This window comes from Solanum tuberosum, unplaced genomic scaffold, assembly GCF_000226075.1.
Source record: "Solanum tuberosum cultivar DM 1-3 516 R44 unplaced genomic scaffold, SolTub_3.0 scf00060, whole genome shotgun sequence".
NCBI classification, from domain to species: domain Eukaryota; kingdom Viridiplantae; phylum Streptophyta; class Magnoliopsida; order Solanales; family Solanaceae; genus Solanum; species Solanum tuberosum.
In genome coordinates, this window is record NW_006238985.1 from 233,064 (window position 1) to 250,938 (window position 17,875).

Genomic DNA, 17,875 nt, shown 5'->3' on the forward strand with positions numbered 1-17,875 from the left:
ATACAAAGGTACAGTCCAAAGACAGGACAAAACAGGGGAAAAGAGCTAGCATAAAAAACTGAGTGTCTGTGCAATATGGAGAAAAATTTATGGAATGTGTATGCGTGAGCAGAAATTTTCCTTTGAAACTGAGTGTGTGTTTATTATTATTTTCTCCAAAAGAAGCTTTCCTGTGTGTTTGAGTAAATGGGGTGTGAAGACATGACGCTGGTGTGTTAATCACTTGATGGAGGAGTGATAAAGCACAAAGTTGCCAGAAATGGCTTTTTTCGACAGGTACTATCAAAATATATTTCTAACCATAACCAAATTTTGAAAAAAGAGACAGGAGGAACATCTGTTTTTTTGGCCTTCATTTTTCAACTTTTCACAAACTCAGTGGAGGTGCGTAGAATTTCTTTGTCAATGATAGCGCTCAAGGGTGTAAAATTCCACTACGGATAAACGTGAGGGTTATAGGTCACCCGCAAAGTTTAAGTATGTAGTTCATAATTCAGCCAAAATTGAAAGGGAAATTTATGTATTATCCCTATTTCTATATAAATATATTTCTATTTCTACGTAAGTACACTACCCTCCTTCATGGGCCTCACAAGAAAGAGAGATGAGAAAAGAAAAGTTAAGTTGTCAGACCACAGAACGTGTTTGTCATCCTTGCATTTTCTTCTATTAACAAGATAAAAACATAATTTGGAAATCACATTATGAGAAGATGACAGACTCATTTATGAAGTACACTTACTGTGCGCGGAGCTTTTCATTCTCTTGAATGAGATGGGCAGCCTCTTGATCTTGTGAGCCACTTGAAGTGAGAGTCTACAATGGTCAAAGGGCACAGATATTGAAAGGGAGAAGAAATAACACTAGAATACACTCATTATAAATGGCCATATCATTATGTCTCATCTTTGTCATCAGTCTAAGCTCTGCAGGCAAAGTAACTTATATGCAAGATAAGCGATTAAGGTCCATAATAAGATCATTAAGAAAAGATCGAGGAAAAATACCACATTAACCTGTAATTACTATTATTTTACAAATTCAAGACAACTTAGGTTCTGTTGGTACAAAGAGGAAAGTAGTTGAAAACACTAAAACAAGCACTGAGCAATGCACCCTGCAGGGAAACACTCTTCTAGCACAAAGTACAAGGTATTTCTTCTGGTCCTATTGTGGGTTTCTTTTTTAAACGAAAAAATCCCAAGGGCCAGTGGGGCACAGTTCAAAATTTGGTGGATAATGTGCTTGTCCCTCTATCTTTCTCCACTTAAATATCAAATTTTTTGCCAGCAATAAGTCTCTCCAGTCTCCACTAAAATACCGGACGTTTGCCTGCAATAAGTCTCAAGCCTATGACAATATCATACACTGCGTTTTTACCACTAGATCAAAACCTTGGTGGGTTTAGGCATGTCAAAATAAAGATAAAAAATAAAGATAAAGGAACTCAATCGTTCATAAAAGAAATAACAAATAACACTTCAGTGATAGTCCCTTTTTATAGGAATTAATAGTCTTAGTTTAACAAGGTCATTTTCAGCAGTTAAGCTACCTCTTAAACTTAACATGCTTTTTATGGATAACATGCAAACATTATGCTAAGTAGATTTATCCCTTCCTCAAGTTATAACGAACATTCAACATGCAATCAATTGTCAAAAGCAAATATTAGGTCTGACGAAGAAACAGAGATGTGGTAATATGCCTAAACAATTTCACAAGCCAAATCCAAAAGTCAAAATATTTGATTTCAAGATACCGAGGAATAGGTGATACCATGCTTTTTATGGATGCAACTCTATAAAACAGTACTAGTGAAAGGAGAGGAAAGCACACCGAAGAATACATACCAGAATTTCTTGACTTCGCTCACCACCAGTTAAATCAACTACTAGTCCAGCTGTCCGTTTCGAGTTTTCATGTTCTATTGGACGATCAACTGCTTTCCTTTTTGAAGCTCCTGAGGTTCAAAGCAGACAACAATCTTGTCAACAGTTGAAAAAGTTTATACATAGTATTCCAACTTTAAAAAGTAAAAGATGGCGATTCATCTAATTTCAAAAAGTAAACGATGGTGATTCATATATCCAAGCAGGCAACTGCACAACATTGCATGAGTTTTGTAGGGATCACCACTACTGCATCATAACTAATAACTTCATAACAACATAGCTAATGTAATCCCACAAGTGGGGGTTGGGAAGGGTAGAATGTACGCAGACCCTACCCCTACCTCGTAGAGATAGAGAGGTTGTTTCTGATAGATGCTCAACTTAAATAAAGAATTTCCAAACTGTTTGGAGAAGGGTAGACAGATATGAGAGCAATAACACAACACATTAATAATGTGAAATGGAAAGCATACAAAACAAACATAAGAAAGAACAGTAACAACAATGAAATAGTGTGATAACCGGAGCATAAGAAACACAAGTGATAACCAAAATCGAATAACAAGAAACTATGAGAATAGTGCTAATACTACGTAAGAAAGAAGATCCAAGTATGACCACTAAGCTTATCCTGAAGGAAAGCGAGATAACAATCAACTACCAACTAACCTTCTACCATAATCCGCGACCTTTGAACTCTCCTATACAAGGTCATGTCCTCGGTAAGCTCAAGATGCCCTGGATATCTTCCTAATCTTATCTCTCCTAGTATGCCCACACATCCACCTTAACATCCTCATCACCCCAACTTTCATCTTCTGAACATGAGAGTTCTTGACCGACCAACACTCTGCCCATACAACATAGTCGGTCTAACCACCACACTGTAAAACTTACCTTTAAGTTTTGGCGGTACCATTTTATCACACAACTAATGACTTCCTAGTGTAATTAAATCACAACCTACAGAAATTCTGACAACGAAAAAAGGATACCCATTGCATATGCAATCATCTCACTTAGATAACTAATAAGGCACTATGATAACTCAATGGCAGGAAATGAAGCCAACGCATTGAAATTTGAAGCGACAGTTAAGTTACGAAAGACAGTCAGCAAATGAAGCCAGAGATCCTGAATTTACAAGCCGTGGTTGGGGTATGAAAGTAAGTAAATTGGGGAACACTGCAATCAACCACCATATGATAGAACCTTCACTGAGTAGTCATGAAGAACTGGAGGACATGGGCAGAGAATATACTGCCACAAACACCAATATTTCCAACATAGCCAACTTATGTGGCAGAGATATGTTCAGCAGTAATGAACCCCAGAAAGTGCATGTTCGACATCCACCACAGGATCTTCCATCATTATTAGGCCTAAAACCCCGACACTAAATAGGAGCAACGAAACTATATATTCAAGCCATATAACATGTCAAATGCATCTTCTTACAATCAGGATTTATGAGATTCTGAGGTCTCTAGAAGTAGTTTGTCTTTCATGGACAAGGAACCAAATCAAGATGTCTGCTTTTATCACGCCCCTCCCAAATGAGGGCAGAGAGGGAAAGCCAAGACTATCCCATCATGCTACTGGAGAGAAGGATTTTACATCCCTGATGACTCAAATCCCAAGTTTATATTAAGAGGATTGGAAATAGTTATGTCATTAAGAGATTCTATTCTGTGATGGCAAGTTACTAAAAATAATCTAGAGAAAGAAGGACCTCCATCTCTCTAGAACTCCATTTAGCAACACTGTTCGATCTTCGAAATGATCTTCTATAGCTTTGACCAAACCAAACAAACATTCCATTGTAGCAGCCATGTCATGCCCTACCACAGTAGATATGCTAGAAGCAGAAAAGTTCAATACAATAGGTCGAAAGAGAAGCCTCAATAAAATAAGTTAGACTGCCTACATAGGAAAAAGAAAAGCTCCTTTCTGATTTTCAAGGCCATTAAAAATCTTCTCAACCATGAAATACCAAGCACAATAGAACTAGGATAACTCCCAAAGGTACATTAATTGATAGAGCACACAATTTAAGAGAGAAATGTCCATTATAGAGGTGAGACATAGCTCTCTCAATCAATACATTACCTTGTTTAGAGTTATTTTGGAAGACTGGTGTTACAGTTCCCCGTACTGTAATGTTTGAACCAACCGCACCAGAGGAGTTTCCCAGGACAACCAGGTTTATATGACCCTTGTTGTAGTCTAGATTCAGATGAAGCCTGAGAAGTTACAGTTCCCCTTACTGTAATGTTTGAACCAACCGCACCAGAGGAGTTTCCCAGGACAACCAGGTTTATATGACCCTTGTTGTAGTCTAGATTCAGATGAAGCCTGAGAAGTTACAGTTCCCCTTACTGTAATGTTTGAACCAACCGCACCAGAGGAGTTTCCCAGGACAACAGGTTTATATGACCCTTGTTGTAGTCTAGATTCAGATGAAGCCTGAGAAGTTACAGTTCCCCTTACTGTAATGTTTGAACCAACCGCACCAGAAGAGTTTCCCAAGACAACAGGTTTATATGACCCATGTTGTTGTCTAGATTCAGATGAAACCTGAGAAGTTACAGTTCCCCTTACTGTAATGTTTGAACCAACCGCACCAGAGGAGTTTCCCAAGACAACAGGTTTATATGATCCATGGAGTTGTCTAGATTCAGATGAAGTCTGAGGAGTTATCGGTCCCTGAGGTTTTTTCTTTGGAAAGTAACCGAGGAGCCCGCAGTGATAATCCCTGTCAAAGGATGTGTGTTAAGTGAGGAAATATATATAAACAGCTGATTATGAAGAACTTAGATCTGCCTTTCCCATCTAATCCCATGGAAACATAGAAAATTGCAACTAAAAGCTGTTTAAATCAATCAATGCAGACAAGCTAAAAATCTACTCCTCCAATGGTTGCAAGTTACCTTCATCAATACAGAAACAATTCACTGACCCATTCTTAAATTCAAGTAATTGCTTACCAGTATTCCCATGTCATCTCCTTTAATCGTACTTCAAGCTTTTGAAAAAGAGGGGTTTTCTCGAAGTCCTGCTTATTATGGGTTGGCTGAATGAAGTTTGCTTCTAGAACACCTGAAGTGGAAGGACATCGTCAAATAACCTTTTTTTTATAAAGAGGAAATCGTCAAATAACCTCTCTAACCGGGTTAAGGGGAAAAGTGGTACAAGCATAAGTAACAGTGAACCAATGTTAAGTGGTTCAGAGGCTTCTTTACCAACAACTCCTCTGCCTCTACTATCTGAGTACCTCACAACATGCCAAAACGGCTGCAAAGAGATGATAAAAAGATGTAAGACTTTAGGAGTTAGGAAAAGGTATGTAAAGAATGTCTATCTATTGAATCAGTTGGTAGAAGAATAATCCATCAAAATTGTAGATAGGTTCTTGCTAACCAAGAAAGCAATTCTTACAGAATAGAGAAGGTAAAGCAAAGAACACACCCGAAGAAGACAAGACATAGAAATTCTTGCATAGAACATATCTACAGTTAGAATTTTAAATGCTAGATTCACTTTCCACGAAGAAAAAGGTCATTTAGTTTTACAGCCCCTACCTGCTTTCTAAACTTACACCATGAAGGAGAATTATGTAACATGATGATAACGAGTCCTCAAGTCCCAATTGATTTAACCCGAACGATAACAAGTGCTCGAGTCTCAATCAATGTAATCAAGGATATGGGAGGAGTCCAAGATCCGACCATATAATCCAGTTTTCGAACCTCACTGGCTACTCAAGCATTTCGATGCAAGAACAAAATTGTATCCATAGGTTAGTTAAGTTTAATGACCCTTAGTTTCTTATAACTTACAATTCTATAAGGAAATATACAAAATATAAAAAAGAAGTCAAAATTCGGATTTATTGAAAATTCGAAGAAAAGCCCTTTCGCCAGAAGTAAGACAGAAGTAAGAAAAAACTCTATGGGAAAAGAGGACTGAAATCTATAAATCGATTTACAATCTTTTTGACCATATGCATCAAAAGGCGCATGTATGGTTCTTGAAGGATACAATTTTTTACCCATAATCGAACGACTTCATAAGAAAGAATACTTTTTTAAGCCAAGAGGTTGATAACAATATTTTCAATCAACTTATTGGTCTTACAGTGTATCACATTAGTGACGCGTTTTAAAGTGCAGGTCTAGGCCTAGAGCGTATAATATCACTAGTGGGCAGACCGCTACAGAAGCTATCAGACCCACTCATGTGTCAACCTTGTTGATGTGGGTCATAGTTCAACTTTGTTTAGGCAAATTCTAATAAGGCGGGGGGGCAAACCTTAGTGCTGAGTTTAGGCAAATCCCATGCAGTGAGGTAAACCTCAATGAGGACGCAAGAGAGATGTTGAGTATATCAATAAGCAGTCCTTACACACTAGTGAAGCGTTTAAAAGTCGTGTGGGTTTAGGCCCAGAGCGAACAATAACACTAGTGCATTGGATGTTACAATCACATAGGATTGCTAGTGGATTGTGTACTATTCAACCTACCCTTTAAATTGTGCAAAACAATACCATTGCCTTACTGAATTTATTGTTTCCCAGAAAAATAGGAAGTGTGACAAGCAATTTTGCTAAGCTAATAAATATTACTCCATTCGTCCCATTTAATGTGGCACCATTTGACTTGGCATGGTGTTAAAGAAAAAAAAGATAGACTTTTGAAACTTGTGGTCTAAAACAATTCTTAGCTATTTGCCTAGGTTGAAAATCATTTCATTATAAGGGTAAAAGGGGCATTTTATAGTTAAAAAGTGTTTCTAATTATAGTAAGGTGACATTCCTTTTGGGACGGACTAAAAAGAAAAGGGTGCCACATAAAATGGGATGGAGGGAATAATTGATAAGAGTTGAAATGCCCTGTACTGTTTTAAAATGTTTCATATGACTTATGAGTACTTTACCATATCTAAAGAAAAGTTTAGTTTGGGAGTAGACCTTGATGGATTCTGTAGCTAACGCGAGTTTATTAGGCCTGCTGTACCTTGTATCTACAATTACCGTTACAGTCCTCACTAGTGGGAAGGTATAACTAGCATACAATTACCGAAGTTGAAGCATGGAATAAAGACATGTAGTAAGTGGGGATGCTCAACAGCGTGCTCTTAATAAGAACTTCCTTCCCTCCTTTGGACAAATATCTTTCAGCCACTCTGCTAGTCACTTCTCAGCCCTTTGAAGAACCAGATTCCACATCGTTTGATACTTGTCCAAAACACTTAATGATACTCCTAGATAAGTAGTCCAAAGGGACTTGGTCTAAATAATCCAACTAGGTTTCAACTGCATCACAAAAAATCAAGATATCATCCGCAAACAACAAGTGAGACACTAAGACTACCCCTAACCCTTTAACTACAGCATTAAAACCCTTTAAGTATCCCTTAAGATAGCTCTAACCATCATCTGGCTCAAAGCTTCCATAACTAAATCAAACATCGCTGAAAGAGGTCCCTTTGTCTCAAACCGCTCGATCTCCTAAAAAGACGCACGAATTACCATTAAAAAACACAAAAAACCTCATCGAAGAGATGCAAAAATGAATCCATTTCCTTCACTTCTCTCCCAAATCCTATTTATAGCATAATGGAATCAAGGAACCTCCAATTCACATGATCATATGCCTTTCAAGATCAAGTTTGTATGACACACCTGGCACTCTCGGCTCTCTCCTAGAATCCACCACTTTGTCGCCGGTACGTTGCATCCAAAATTTGTCTACTAAGTAGAGACGGTCTCATCCAACATCTTTTTAAGTCTAATGGAGAACACCTTAGAAATGATCTTATAAATGTTTCCCACAAAATTATTGGTCCATAGTCCTTCATTTCTGTAGCTCCTTCCCGCTTGGGGAGGATCACAATGAACAAAGCATTCAAACTTCTCCAAAAGAATGTGTTTTGTTAACTTTTAGGAAAAATAATGTTTAATGCATGATTGTTATTTTGTTCATTTTGGTTACTTTTTTTTTTAGATAAGGGTAATTGTGTATTCACAAAAGTGTCATCTTCAAATAATGATGAGCATACGTCACTTACAATCTCATCAGAGCATAAAACAACCTACCCCTAGGGAGATTATAAATTGCCTATGAAATCAACAAAAAGTTTCTATATCCCCCCTCATATCTCTATTCATCCTTATCTTCTCGATGTTGTTGCTCATGTCCTCAAAACCTCTAGCATTCATTTCTTTCCATAAAGTCCACGAGATGCAAGCTGGAATTAACTCCCACCAGTCTTCAATAGAATGTCTTCTTCCTATCTCCTTCCAATTGAGAGCATACCTTTGGTGGTCTGTGGAATTACCCAACATACACCAAGGATGCAAAAAAACATGTTCCATAGGTTCGTAGGTACCTTGCATGGAGGAACAAGTGTCCATTGACTTCAGCATCTTGATCACACATAAAGCATCTTGAACAGATATGTCTTCCTTTTTTCTGAAGCACTTCATGCGTTAGACATGCCCTTCCACAAACCAGCCAAGCAAAACATCATACCTTTAGAGATATTTTTATCTTCCAAATTAGTTTCCAAGGCCAGATTCTATTTCTTCTTTGACCAGCATTGCTACTCCAGTAGCAAAACTTCACTGTGAACACGTCTTTCCACTGTAATTTCCATATAGGCTTGTCAGGCTCATTGGAGGTGCCTGGGAAGGTATTTAGGATCTGAAATAGAGCAGCGATCCTCTTTATCTCCCAATCATTGAGGGCTCTTCTAAACAAGAAATTCCATCCCTGAGGGCTCCACATCTGAGAAATTGTGTCCTTGTTTTACTGACTAAGTATAACCAAATTTGAAAATAGAGTTGCAAGACAATCTTTTTTTTGTTTGAAACTTGGTAACTTTGTATTATAACACAATAGTACATGGGCAGTACTAAACCTTATATACAGATGAACTCCAAAAACTCCACTATTCTAAATCTAAATTGAATCTAAAACATCAATTATAGAGACAGTTTCATTTGAGTATAATTGATTGCACCAAAAACATAACAACAAAATGCAGTTGAGTTTAATTTTCTGCATACTATTCTCTACGCTCTCAAAACACCTAGAATTTCTCTCTTTCCAGGTTGCCCACCAGATTGAAGCAGGGATAATTCTCCATCTCGTTCTGTCTTTAGCGAGCACTCCTGCCACTTCCCACCTTAAGTGAGATGTTATCCTTGAATTGTGGCCATAGTCTTCTAATGGTCTTCCAAACACTACTCCCAAAAGTTCCCCGAACCTCCTCAGTAGACCAATGACTTTGCAGTCCATATTTGATATTTGTCAATGATGACACTCTTCCATAGTGATAGCTCTTCGGTGCAAAATCTCCACAATCATTTCTGTAGGAGGCAGGAGTTCTGGAGGCTTAGCTTTTTTATGTCCAGTCCTCCATGCTTCCTACTAAGTGTTACAATATCCCACTTGACTAACTTGTAACCTCTATTTTCTCTGTTTCCATTCCAAAGAAAAGATCTTCTAAGTTTGTTGATCTTTTTCTCAATGCTCTTTGGAATAGGGAAAAGGCTCATCATTTAGGAAGGGAGAGCATCAAGGACTGGCTTGACCAGGGTCAGTCTCCCTCCCAAGGAGAGGTAATGGCTCTTCCACCTTGCAAGTTTCCTGTCACATCTCTCCAAAATATCATTCCACATTCTTATGTCCTTGTTTTGTGCTCCCAAAGGCATACCCAAATACTTTGTGGGTAGAGTAGCTATTTGACAGCCATGTATTACTAAATTCTGTATTCTTATTCCACCTTCTATGCATATAAAGGCATTGTTTGTTCCGATTATTCTAATTAACTAAATTCTAGATGTTTTCCCTACATTTATGTTATCTATCGTCCATATACCTCAGTCAATAGTTCAGAGGTCGGATATCAAAAGAAACTTCTTGTCGCAAGGAAAAGAAAGGTTTTCACTTGGTCAAATTATCAGAAGCAAGGAACAAGGCGGACTAGGTATCAAGAATCTCATAAAGCAAAACAAAGCTCTCAAGGTGAAGTGTCTATGGAGGTACCATCAAGAGGACCAAGCCCTCTGGTACAGGGTAATCAATATCAAGAATGAGGAATTGAACAAATGGGTAACTAAAGAGGTTAATACCCCTTATGGTATTAGCCTCCGGAAATATATTAGTCTTCTGGCATTTTCACAGTAATCAATCAACTGTCAAGGTTCAAATACAGAAAAACAAGTTTTTGGGTTGATAAATGGATGGGTACCGAGAGCCTTAAAGATCTCTTTCCTAACATCTTTGCTTTGGCTCAACATCAACAAAGCACTGTTGCTGAAATGTGTCACAGCAAGGATGGAATTTGGTCCTCAGAGAAACTTGAATGACTAGGAAATTCTCAAAATGATTAAACTTTTCAAAAGTTTCCAAGGAACAGTCCTTAGTTGTGCGGACTCTTCACTTTTGATGCCGCACCCGTCTCGGATTCTTCAAAAATACACTACTTTTGGCGAATCTGACACGCAACCGTTGGCATTTTTGAAGAGTCCGAGCAACATACTGGAACTCAAACAGGTGAGGATTATAGGATTATTTATGGTGGCATGGGCAAAACAAAGGTAGATACAGGGTGAAGGAAGGATATAAACAGACAATTTTTTTTTTGAAACTGACAATTTTTTGTGATCACCAAGATTTCAAATGGCCTTGGAAGCATTTCTGAAGAATCGAAGTGCCACACAAAGTGGCATGCTTTACTTGGCTACTAGCCAATGAAGCAGTTTTGACATTGGACAATGTGGCCAAGAGAGGTTCTCTATGCAACAGATGATCCCTATGTGGTAAGGATAGGGAGACAGTGAGACACCTCTTTCTACACTGCAATTTCACTGACCAACTGTGGCAGATTTTCCTTAATCTCAGAGGCATTTCCTGGGATATGCCTAGTAAGATTAATGAGATTCTATTCAGTTGGGAGGAGGCTGGAGTTGGGGCTACAACCGGAGAAAGATGGAGGATGATTCCTGCATGTATATAGTGGACTATATGGAGAGAGAGAGAGAGAAATGATAGATGTCTTAAGAATAGGAACAACAATCTGAAGTCAAGCTTAAATGTATTTTGTTGTTCTGTTTTTGGTGTACAAATGTCTACTCAGTTTTGGGGAAGATTATACTTCTTTTTCTTCTTATTTGTAATTATGGTTTTTCATAACTACTTGTACTGACTTAAATACAAATGTTACTCGTGTCGAAAAAAATTAACATAACATGAAGAATCAATTTCAAAATATTGATCGTCATAGTGAAATGTTGTTATTACAAGATGGATGTTTTTTTTTTGAAAATGTATTACTGGATGGTTGTTTTAAAGAGATTTGTCTGCAAACAGAGATTTATGCATAACTTATGCAAGTATTAATTGCGCAGGCAACACAATGCATCATATAATGTTGAAAACAAGGTTCAAAAGGTAACCCAACATTGTATTACTAAAGCGGAGTTTTACACGGGTGTTATAACTGATAACATCTTAGAAATGCAACCAAACATCCCCAAAGTGTATTTTTCATGTATTTTCTCCCTACTCTCTCATCCCAATGTTGACAATATTTCTAGAACTCATATTCTTCCTCTTCGACCTCCTCTCTAAATAACACACAACTCTCCTAGAGTTGATGCTAGCCTACCAATATTCTACCCCTACCCCCTTTCCTCTATCCATCACATAATGGTTTCCTGCATTTGCTAACTTTCTATAAGACAACTTACAAACTGAATCGAGACACTTTTTAGTCAACAATTGTACCTCTTGCTGCTAATGTATCCCCTCACCTCCGAATATTCTCCTACGGGTTGACCAATGGTTCTATTTCAAAAAAACGGGTTGACCAATGGTGCTCTTGTTTCCCGTCAAAAGAACCACTACTAAAAAGGGTGATCATAGGGACCCATTCAGGAAGCCAAGAAAAATGAAGTTTAGTGGTGATTGCCCACATAGATTAGATGGATAGTGCAACGGAGAAAATGTTCCATTCCTTGTATCGAACGCATATTCCTCTTTCTTTTTTGTGGTGTACATCTGTTATGTAACCTAACAAGGAAACTATCTCATGATCCATCAATTCTCCTAAATATGGAATTATTTGACTCTGATTCAGCTTACTTACAAGATTTAGAGATAAGTACAAACAAAGCTAATTTTTCTCAGAAGTTCAAATTCACAAATTTTTAAAATCATAAAGCAACAGAAGCTAGTCACCAGTATTAACCGATTTTTGTGGTAGACATTGAACCCATGAATATTCACCACTGGAGCTTCCTTTAGGAAGCCAATAGTGGTAATGACTGAACCCTGCAACCACCAAAACAAGGAAAACATTAAGAGAAGCTCTGGAAACACTGGAGCTTAAATTGTTAATAGCAAACTTTAAGGAAGCAAAAGTAATTTAATGGTCACAGGTCAAGCATGATATGTATCTGATTCAGTTAGTAGACTACCTTGAGTAAAGGGAAATACACATGCTACAGTTGGAGAACTTAGAATATAAGATGTCACAGTTGCTAACTCAAAATTTGAACAATTCCAGAATTTCCTCACATACCTCGACCTCTATCGCTAAAATCAAGAAAGTTAAAGCACTGTAGATAGAAATGTCGATATTTCAGCCAACTTTGTGTACATCTCTTAACAGACTTTACCCTTTTAGTTAATAAAACTATTACCTATTAAAAAATCTCTGAGTAAAACTTTAATGTTCAGATCCATCTAATCAATGTGATGGTCTTCCACAATTCAAGAAAAGAAAGAAGTTCAGATCCATCTAATCAATGTGAAAAGGCGTTTCAAGTGATTCCTCCCTCCCAAGTCCCAACGTACTCAACACACTTTCTAGCATTCAAAATTCCAATAATTATTTACACTCTTTGAATAATATTTTGCTCCAGATATAATTTTGCAAGTTCATATAGCAATCCAAATTTTAAGCGTCATACAATGTATTCTGATCAAACGAACTTGTCAAAAACTTGAAATATTTAACCGTGCCTTTAAAAGTGACAAGGCTCGTGGGGCATGAAGCGAAAAGTGAAAAATGAAGTGCACACTTCTCCAAAGTAATGCGTAATTTATGAAATAGTACTGTAATAATTAAATTGCTATTAAAAATGACTAATTTCATGCCAATATATAATAATGTCAATGTAAACCAACTTCTCAAAGTTGAGATTAAAAAAACCACCACTTTTCTTTTGAATCACTTAGAGCACTGTTTGAAGTGCACATTTATCTGAAACGCATGGCTTTGCCCGTGAAGTGATAACCCCTTGCTTCGCATCACTTAGCCCTTTTGCTTCTTTTTAAAAAAATTAAATTACCGCTTTGCTTTCCAGAACAGTGACACTTACTTCTAGTAACACCAAGATTATATACAAAACAAAGAACTTCTTTATCTTCAAAACAGGTCAACTTTTGCCACATGAAAAGGGGTGGAGTGTGCAAATAAATCATAATATCTATCCCACAGTATACCACTCATATTAAAGACAAACTCTGGAACATACCTCTTTGAATCCAAGAGTTTGAGGCTTATACATGATAAATTCGGGGTACTTGAGATCCTTAGCAATGTTATGGAGTTCAACAACCCGTCCACGTAACAGAATACAGAAGTTGTCTGGGATCCGCAAGTACAATACTGATAAATATGCCTGTTCAGTATGGGAACACCAAGAAGATAATGACCAATAATCCTCTGATTTAATTATAGAAGTATCAAGGAAAACTACTAGGAAGATAACTTACACGGAGTGAGTAACGAAGACGGTTCGCAAGATGCTGGTCACTTACTTTAATACGAGAGCCACTCTTCTCATTATCGTTTGCATCCCCCGAAAGGCGAATATCCTACAGTTACAGAAAAAAAAAGACATTAAATAAAGCTATAAATGACACTAACAGAAATCAGAAATCAGAAATCCCATTAAGATAATCAAGCCGAACCTCAGAATCTGCCTCAAAATCGAGCTCCATTCTGCCTTCATCATTATACCACAAATTGTAGACAATCACCTTTGTGCCATGATCACCAATGTCATCAAACTGCAAATAATATAAGGGAGGGAGCCGAAGTCGACATACGTAAAAGGTCAGGAATAGCCTCACAAGATTGTAATGCAATACAGCAAGCTTTAAAAGGAAAATAGGGAATTGCCAGGGAACGAAGCTGAGAGCTATATTTGAATTGACAACATCAGAAGGTGCTAGTCAAGGCTTGGGAGTTAAATTTGAATGTTTGCAAAACCGCGTGATTTTAAAGTTATTTTGACAACTTTCTGCCACTAAAACCTGCTGCTAAGTCTCAACATTGGAGCATATATATATTTTTGAATACTATAGGTATATTGGCATGTTTTCTGACTTGTCCCCAATTAAAAAAAAGTGTGGTTAAGCCTTATTACTCTCCAAGCTAGTGACTCACTCCTTGATAATGTTTTCTTTACAAAGACAGCAGTTGAAGCAGACGAGGATTGAACTAGCTAGAACGCACGAATTGACGGTTTCTAGTGAGCGCCACATTGGCTTGCATAGGCGAAGAGTTTATTTATTTTATTATTTATTATCATACTTTCTTTAAAACTCTTTAGAGTCGCTCTTTAGTCAGTTTGTCAGTCAGGTTTCATAAGTACTTTGGTTATCGTAAGACTTAATGACTGATAATTGTGTTAAATTAGTTTGCCGTATTTTGACAGTGGAACTACTATTGTGGTGTTGAAATTGGATGATCGATAAAGGTGACATAGTTTGAATTGGGTCTGTTTGTTGTCTTATATAGCTGACAGGAACTTATTTGTTTTTGGATAGGTACGGATATAGGGAAAACCCTGCGTGATTTTTTGTAATTTCCAGTTAAAGCCTGCTTGAAGATCCTACCCCTTAGCGAGGGTCATGGCCCTAAATTGGGCTGTCACACTAGGTCTGTTCTATAGAGGAAAACATACTTGTACTTGGCAAATAAGGAGAAGTTCCAAATGATATCTATCTATCACAGTAATGCTGGAATTATGCCTGTACATCAGAACCACTGATAGATCAAAATATCAGTAGACATAGCAGCATTAGCATTCTTTTTTTCCCGATAACCAAAGGATTGGAATTTTTAGCTTAAAAGCAGCATTAGCATTCTTAAATAACAATTTGAAGACGTGTTAGAAACAAAATCCAATACCTTTATTGCAGAACCCAACAATCTTCCTGCTATGCAGACATTCCAGAATGAACAATTTGGAACGCAAGATTTGGAATACTATAACCATTGGGTTATTTGGTGGATAATTTGGACAGAAAAACACACCAAATTCTTTTTAAGGCAAACAGATGAATATATATAACCTAAAGCAAAGATGTGAATTTTGCTAGCTTTTTGGTACAACCTTGTAAATGATGTAGATTCCTAGATAGAAATGAACGAAGACTTCCATAGACTGTAACTTTGGACGCCTACCTAGTCTGCCTATACCTTCTATAAAATTCACCCTTATCAAAAAAAGTCTATGCCTTTATATCTCCAGGATCTTTTCAGGTACAGTTAAATACTCAGGTATACTTCCAACTATAGAACCTAAAAGCAGAATATAACTGATACTTCCAAAGAGGATTTGGCAGATGACTCAAATATAGATCATCACCAGAGAGTGATTTTTAGGTATGACAAAGGAAGTAAGTGAGATCTATAATTGTAACACTTTCTTTTGTTTGGTCCCCCCCCCCCCCCCCCCCCCCCCCCCCCCCCCCCCCCCCCCCCCCCCCCCCCCCCCCCCCCCCCCCCCCCCCCCCCCCCCCCCCCCCCCCCCCCCCCCCCCCCCCCCCCCCCCCCCCCCCCCCCCCCCCCCCCCCCCCCCCCCCCCCCCCCCCCCCCCCCCCCCCCCCCCCCCCCCCCCCCCCCCCCCCCCCCCCCCCCCCCCCCCCCCCCCCCCCCCCCCCCCCCCCCCCCCCCCCCCCCCCCCCCCCCCCCCCCCCCCCCCCCCCCCCCCCCCCCCCCCCCCCCCCCCCCCCCCCCCCCCCCCCCCCCCCCCCCCCCCCCCCCCCCCCCCCCCCCCCCCCCCCCCCCCCCCCCCCCCCCCCCCCCCCCCCCCCCCCCCCCCCCCCCCCCCCCCCCCCCCCCCCCCCCCCCCCCCCCCCCCCCCCCCCCCCCCCCCCCCCCCCCCCCCCCCCCCCCCCCCCCCCCCCCCCCCCCCCCCCCCCCCCCCCCCCCCCCCCCCCCCCCCCCCCCCCCCCCCCCCCCCCCCCCCCCCCCCCCCCCCCCCCCCCCCCCCCCCCCCCCCCCCCCCCCCCCCCCCCCCCCCCCCCCCCCCCCCCCCCCCCCCCCCCCCCCCCCCCCCCCCCCCCCCCCCCCCCCCCCCCCCCCCCCCCCCCCCCCCCCCCCCCCCCCCCCCCCCCCCCCCCCCCCCCCCCCCCCCCCCCCCCCCCCCCCCCCCCCCCCCCCCCCCCCCCCCCCCCCCCCCCCCCCCCCCCCCCCCCCCCCCCCCCCCCCCCCCCCCCCCCCCCCCCCCCCCCCCCCCCCCCCCCCCCCCCCCCCCCCCCCCCCCCCCCCCCCCCCCCCCCCCCCCCCCCCCCCCCCCCCCCCCCCCCCCCCCCCCCCCCCCCCCCCCCCCCCCCCCCCCCCCCCCCCCCCCCCCCCCCCCCCCCCCCCCCCCCCCCCCCCCCCCCCCCCCCCCCCCCCCCCCCCCCCCCCCCCCCCCCCCCCCCCCCCCCCCCCCCCCCCCCCCCCCCCCCCCCCCCCCCCCCCCCCCCCCCCCCCCCCATATAAAGGAGAAAGCCAAGCAAAGGGGAAAGGAAGTCTTATTATAAAAAATACCATGGAAACTGACAGAAAGTAAGCAACAACCTTGAAGACAGCGAAAACTTACTTGCTTAAGAAGCTCTGCCTCTGTCACAAATGGAGACCAGCGCAACAACAACGAGAGGTTATTCCTAAAATGTTGTTCACCATGTAATGAACTCCATTTTCCAGCTGCTGCACTGAACTCAAAGTCAAGCTGCATCACCAGACGAATACTTTAAGGAAAAGGAGCATGAAGGTTGGAAGGAGAAAGAAAAAGCGAGAAAGTAAGCGGGAGTAACTGATGTTTGGATTACTGTTATTTAACAGCTTATGATCACATGGGCCACATGGAAGAATGTTGGTAGTCATCCCACCCCCACACCACCACCCAAATTTACGAATATATCTTATTTTGTCCTCTTTCCTTTTTCTACAGGGAAATAGAAGGAGTTATGTAATAATAAGACGTGCATATACAAATTTTGGAGACCCAAAAATAAAGGTTTCTCATAACAAAGCTCAAATAGATTAAACAAGAAACCATCAGACAGGTAGAAGTCCACATCTAAGTCCTACTAATTAATACAACACCTTACAACACTAATATATATCACGAGAAGCAAACTATAAAAACCATCTAAAGGATATAAGGAAAAGGTACAATTTAAAATATCTGCTAATAAATTTACATATTAAAACTACAGTAGTGGCAATATTGTTTTAATAGGGAAAAGGCACATATCCATCTGATTTTAGATGAAATAAAAGGACTCTGGTACATTGTTTGACTTATTGTATCATATTAGTAAAAGAGGAACAAGATATTGTAGCTAAAAGGTCAAAGAGTGGTAGGGAAACCACCATATCAAGGTTTGAGCTATTAAAGACTATTCAGACTCAAATGCACGCTTAGACGTGAAAGGGAAAAAGTCTCACCAAAGGAACCACTATTCTGTCAAGGCCTGCTCGAGTCAGAAATGTCTGAGATAGAAGCCCAATGCTTTGTGTCAATTTCCTGGTCACAATAGCAACACAAAATTAGAAGGGGGTTATCCTGAGCATAGATCAGTAGCCTGGGTGAGCAATTGATATCACAAACGAAATAAAGCTTCCATGTCTTCAAGTTAAAATTGTGTTTATACTTTTTCTTTTTTGTTCTCGGTGGGGGTGGTTGT

The 17,875-nt window shown here is 41.0% G+C and overlaps 1 protein-coding gene across 5 annotated transcripts in view; it reads right to left on the minus strand.

Moving 5' to 3' along the window:
• Positions 1–1,873: 1,873 nt before the first annotated feature.
• The window catches only part of LOC102603698 (MORC family CW-type zinc finger protein 3-like), a 31,976-nt gene continuing 15,974 nt past the window's right edge, over positions 1,874–17,875 (minus strand). For 3 of the 5 annotated variants that reach the window (XM_015307502.1, XM_015307503.1, XM_015307504.1), the window contains exons 8-18: positions 17,637–17,715; positions 16,786–16,914; positions 13,880–13,978; positions 13,682–13,783; positions 13,441–13,587; positions 12,140–12,232; positions 5,135–5,186; positions 4,880–4,991; positions 4,166–4,647; positions 4,002–4,053; positions 1,874–1,960 (exon numbers count right to left, since the gene is read on the minus strand). In XM_015307502.1, coding sequence (XP_015162988.1) covers positions 4,013–4,053; positions 4,166–4,647; positions 4,880–4,991; positions 5,135–5,186; positions 12,140–12,232; positions 13,441–13,587; positions 13,682–13,783; positions 13,880–13,978; positions 16,786–16,914; positions 17,637–17,715 — 1,336 coding nt within the window. In that variant the 3' untranslated portion in view covers positions 1,874–1,960; positions 4,002–4,012. Of the gene's footprint in view, positions 1,961–4,001; positions 4,054–4,165; positions 4,648–4,879; positions 4,992–5,061; positions 5,187–12,139; positions 12,233–13,440; positions 13,588–13,681; positions 13,784–13,879; positions 13,979–16,785; positions 16,915–17,636; positions 17,716–17,875 lie in introns of those variants that run through there. The other 2 variants (XR_001473149.1, XM_015307505.1) reach the window with 2 other exon arrangements.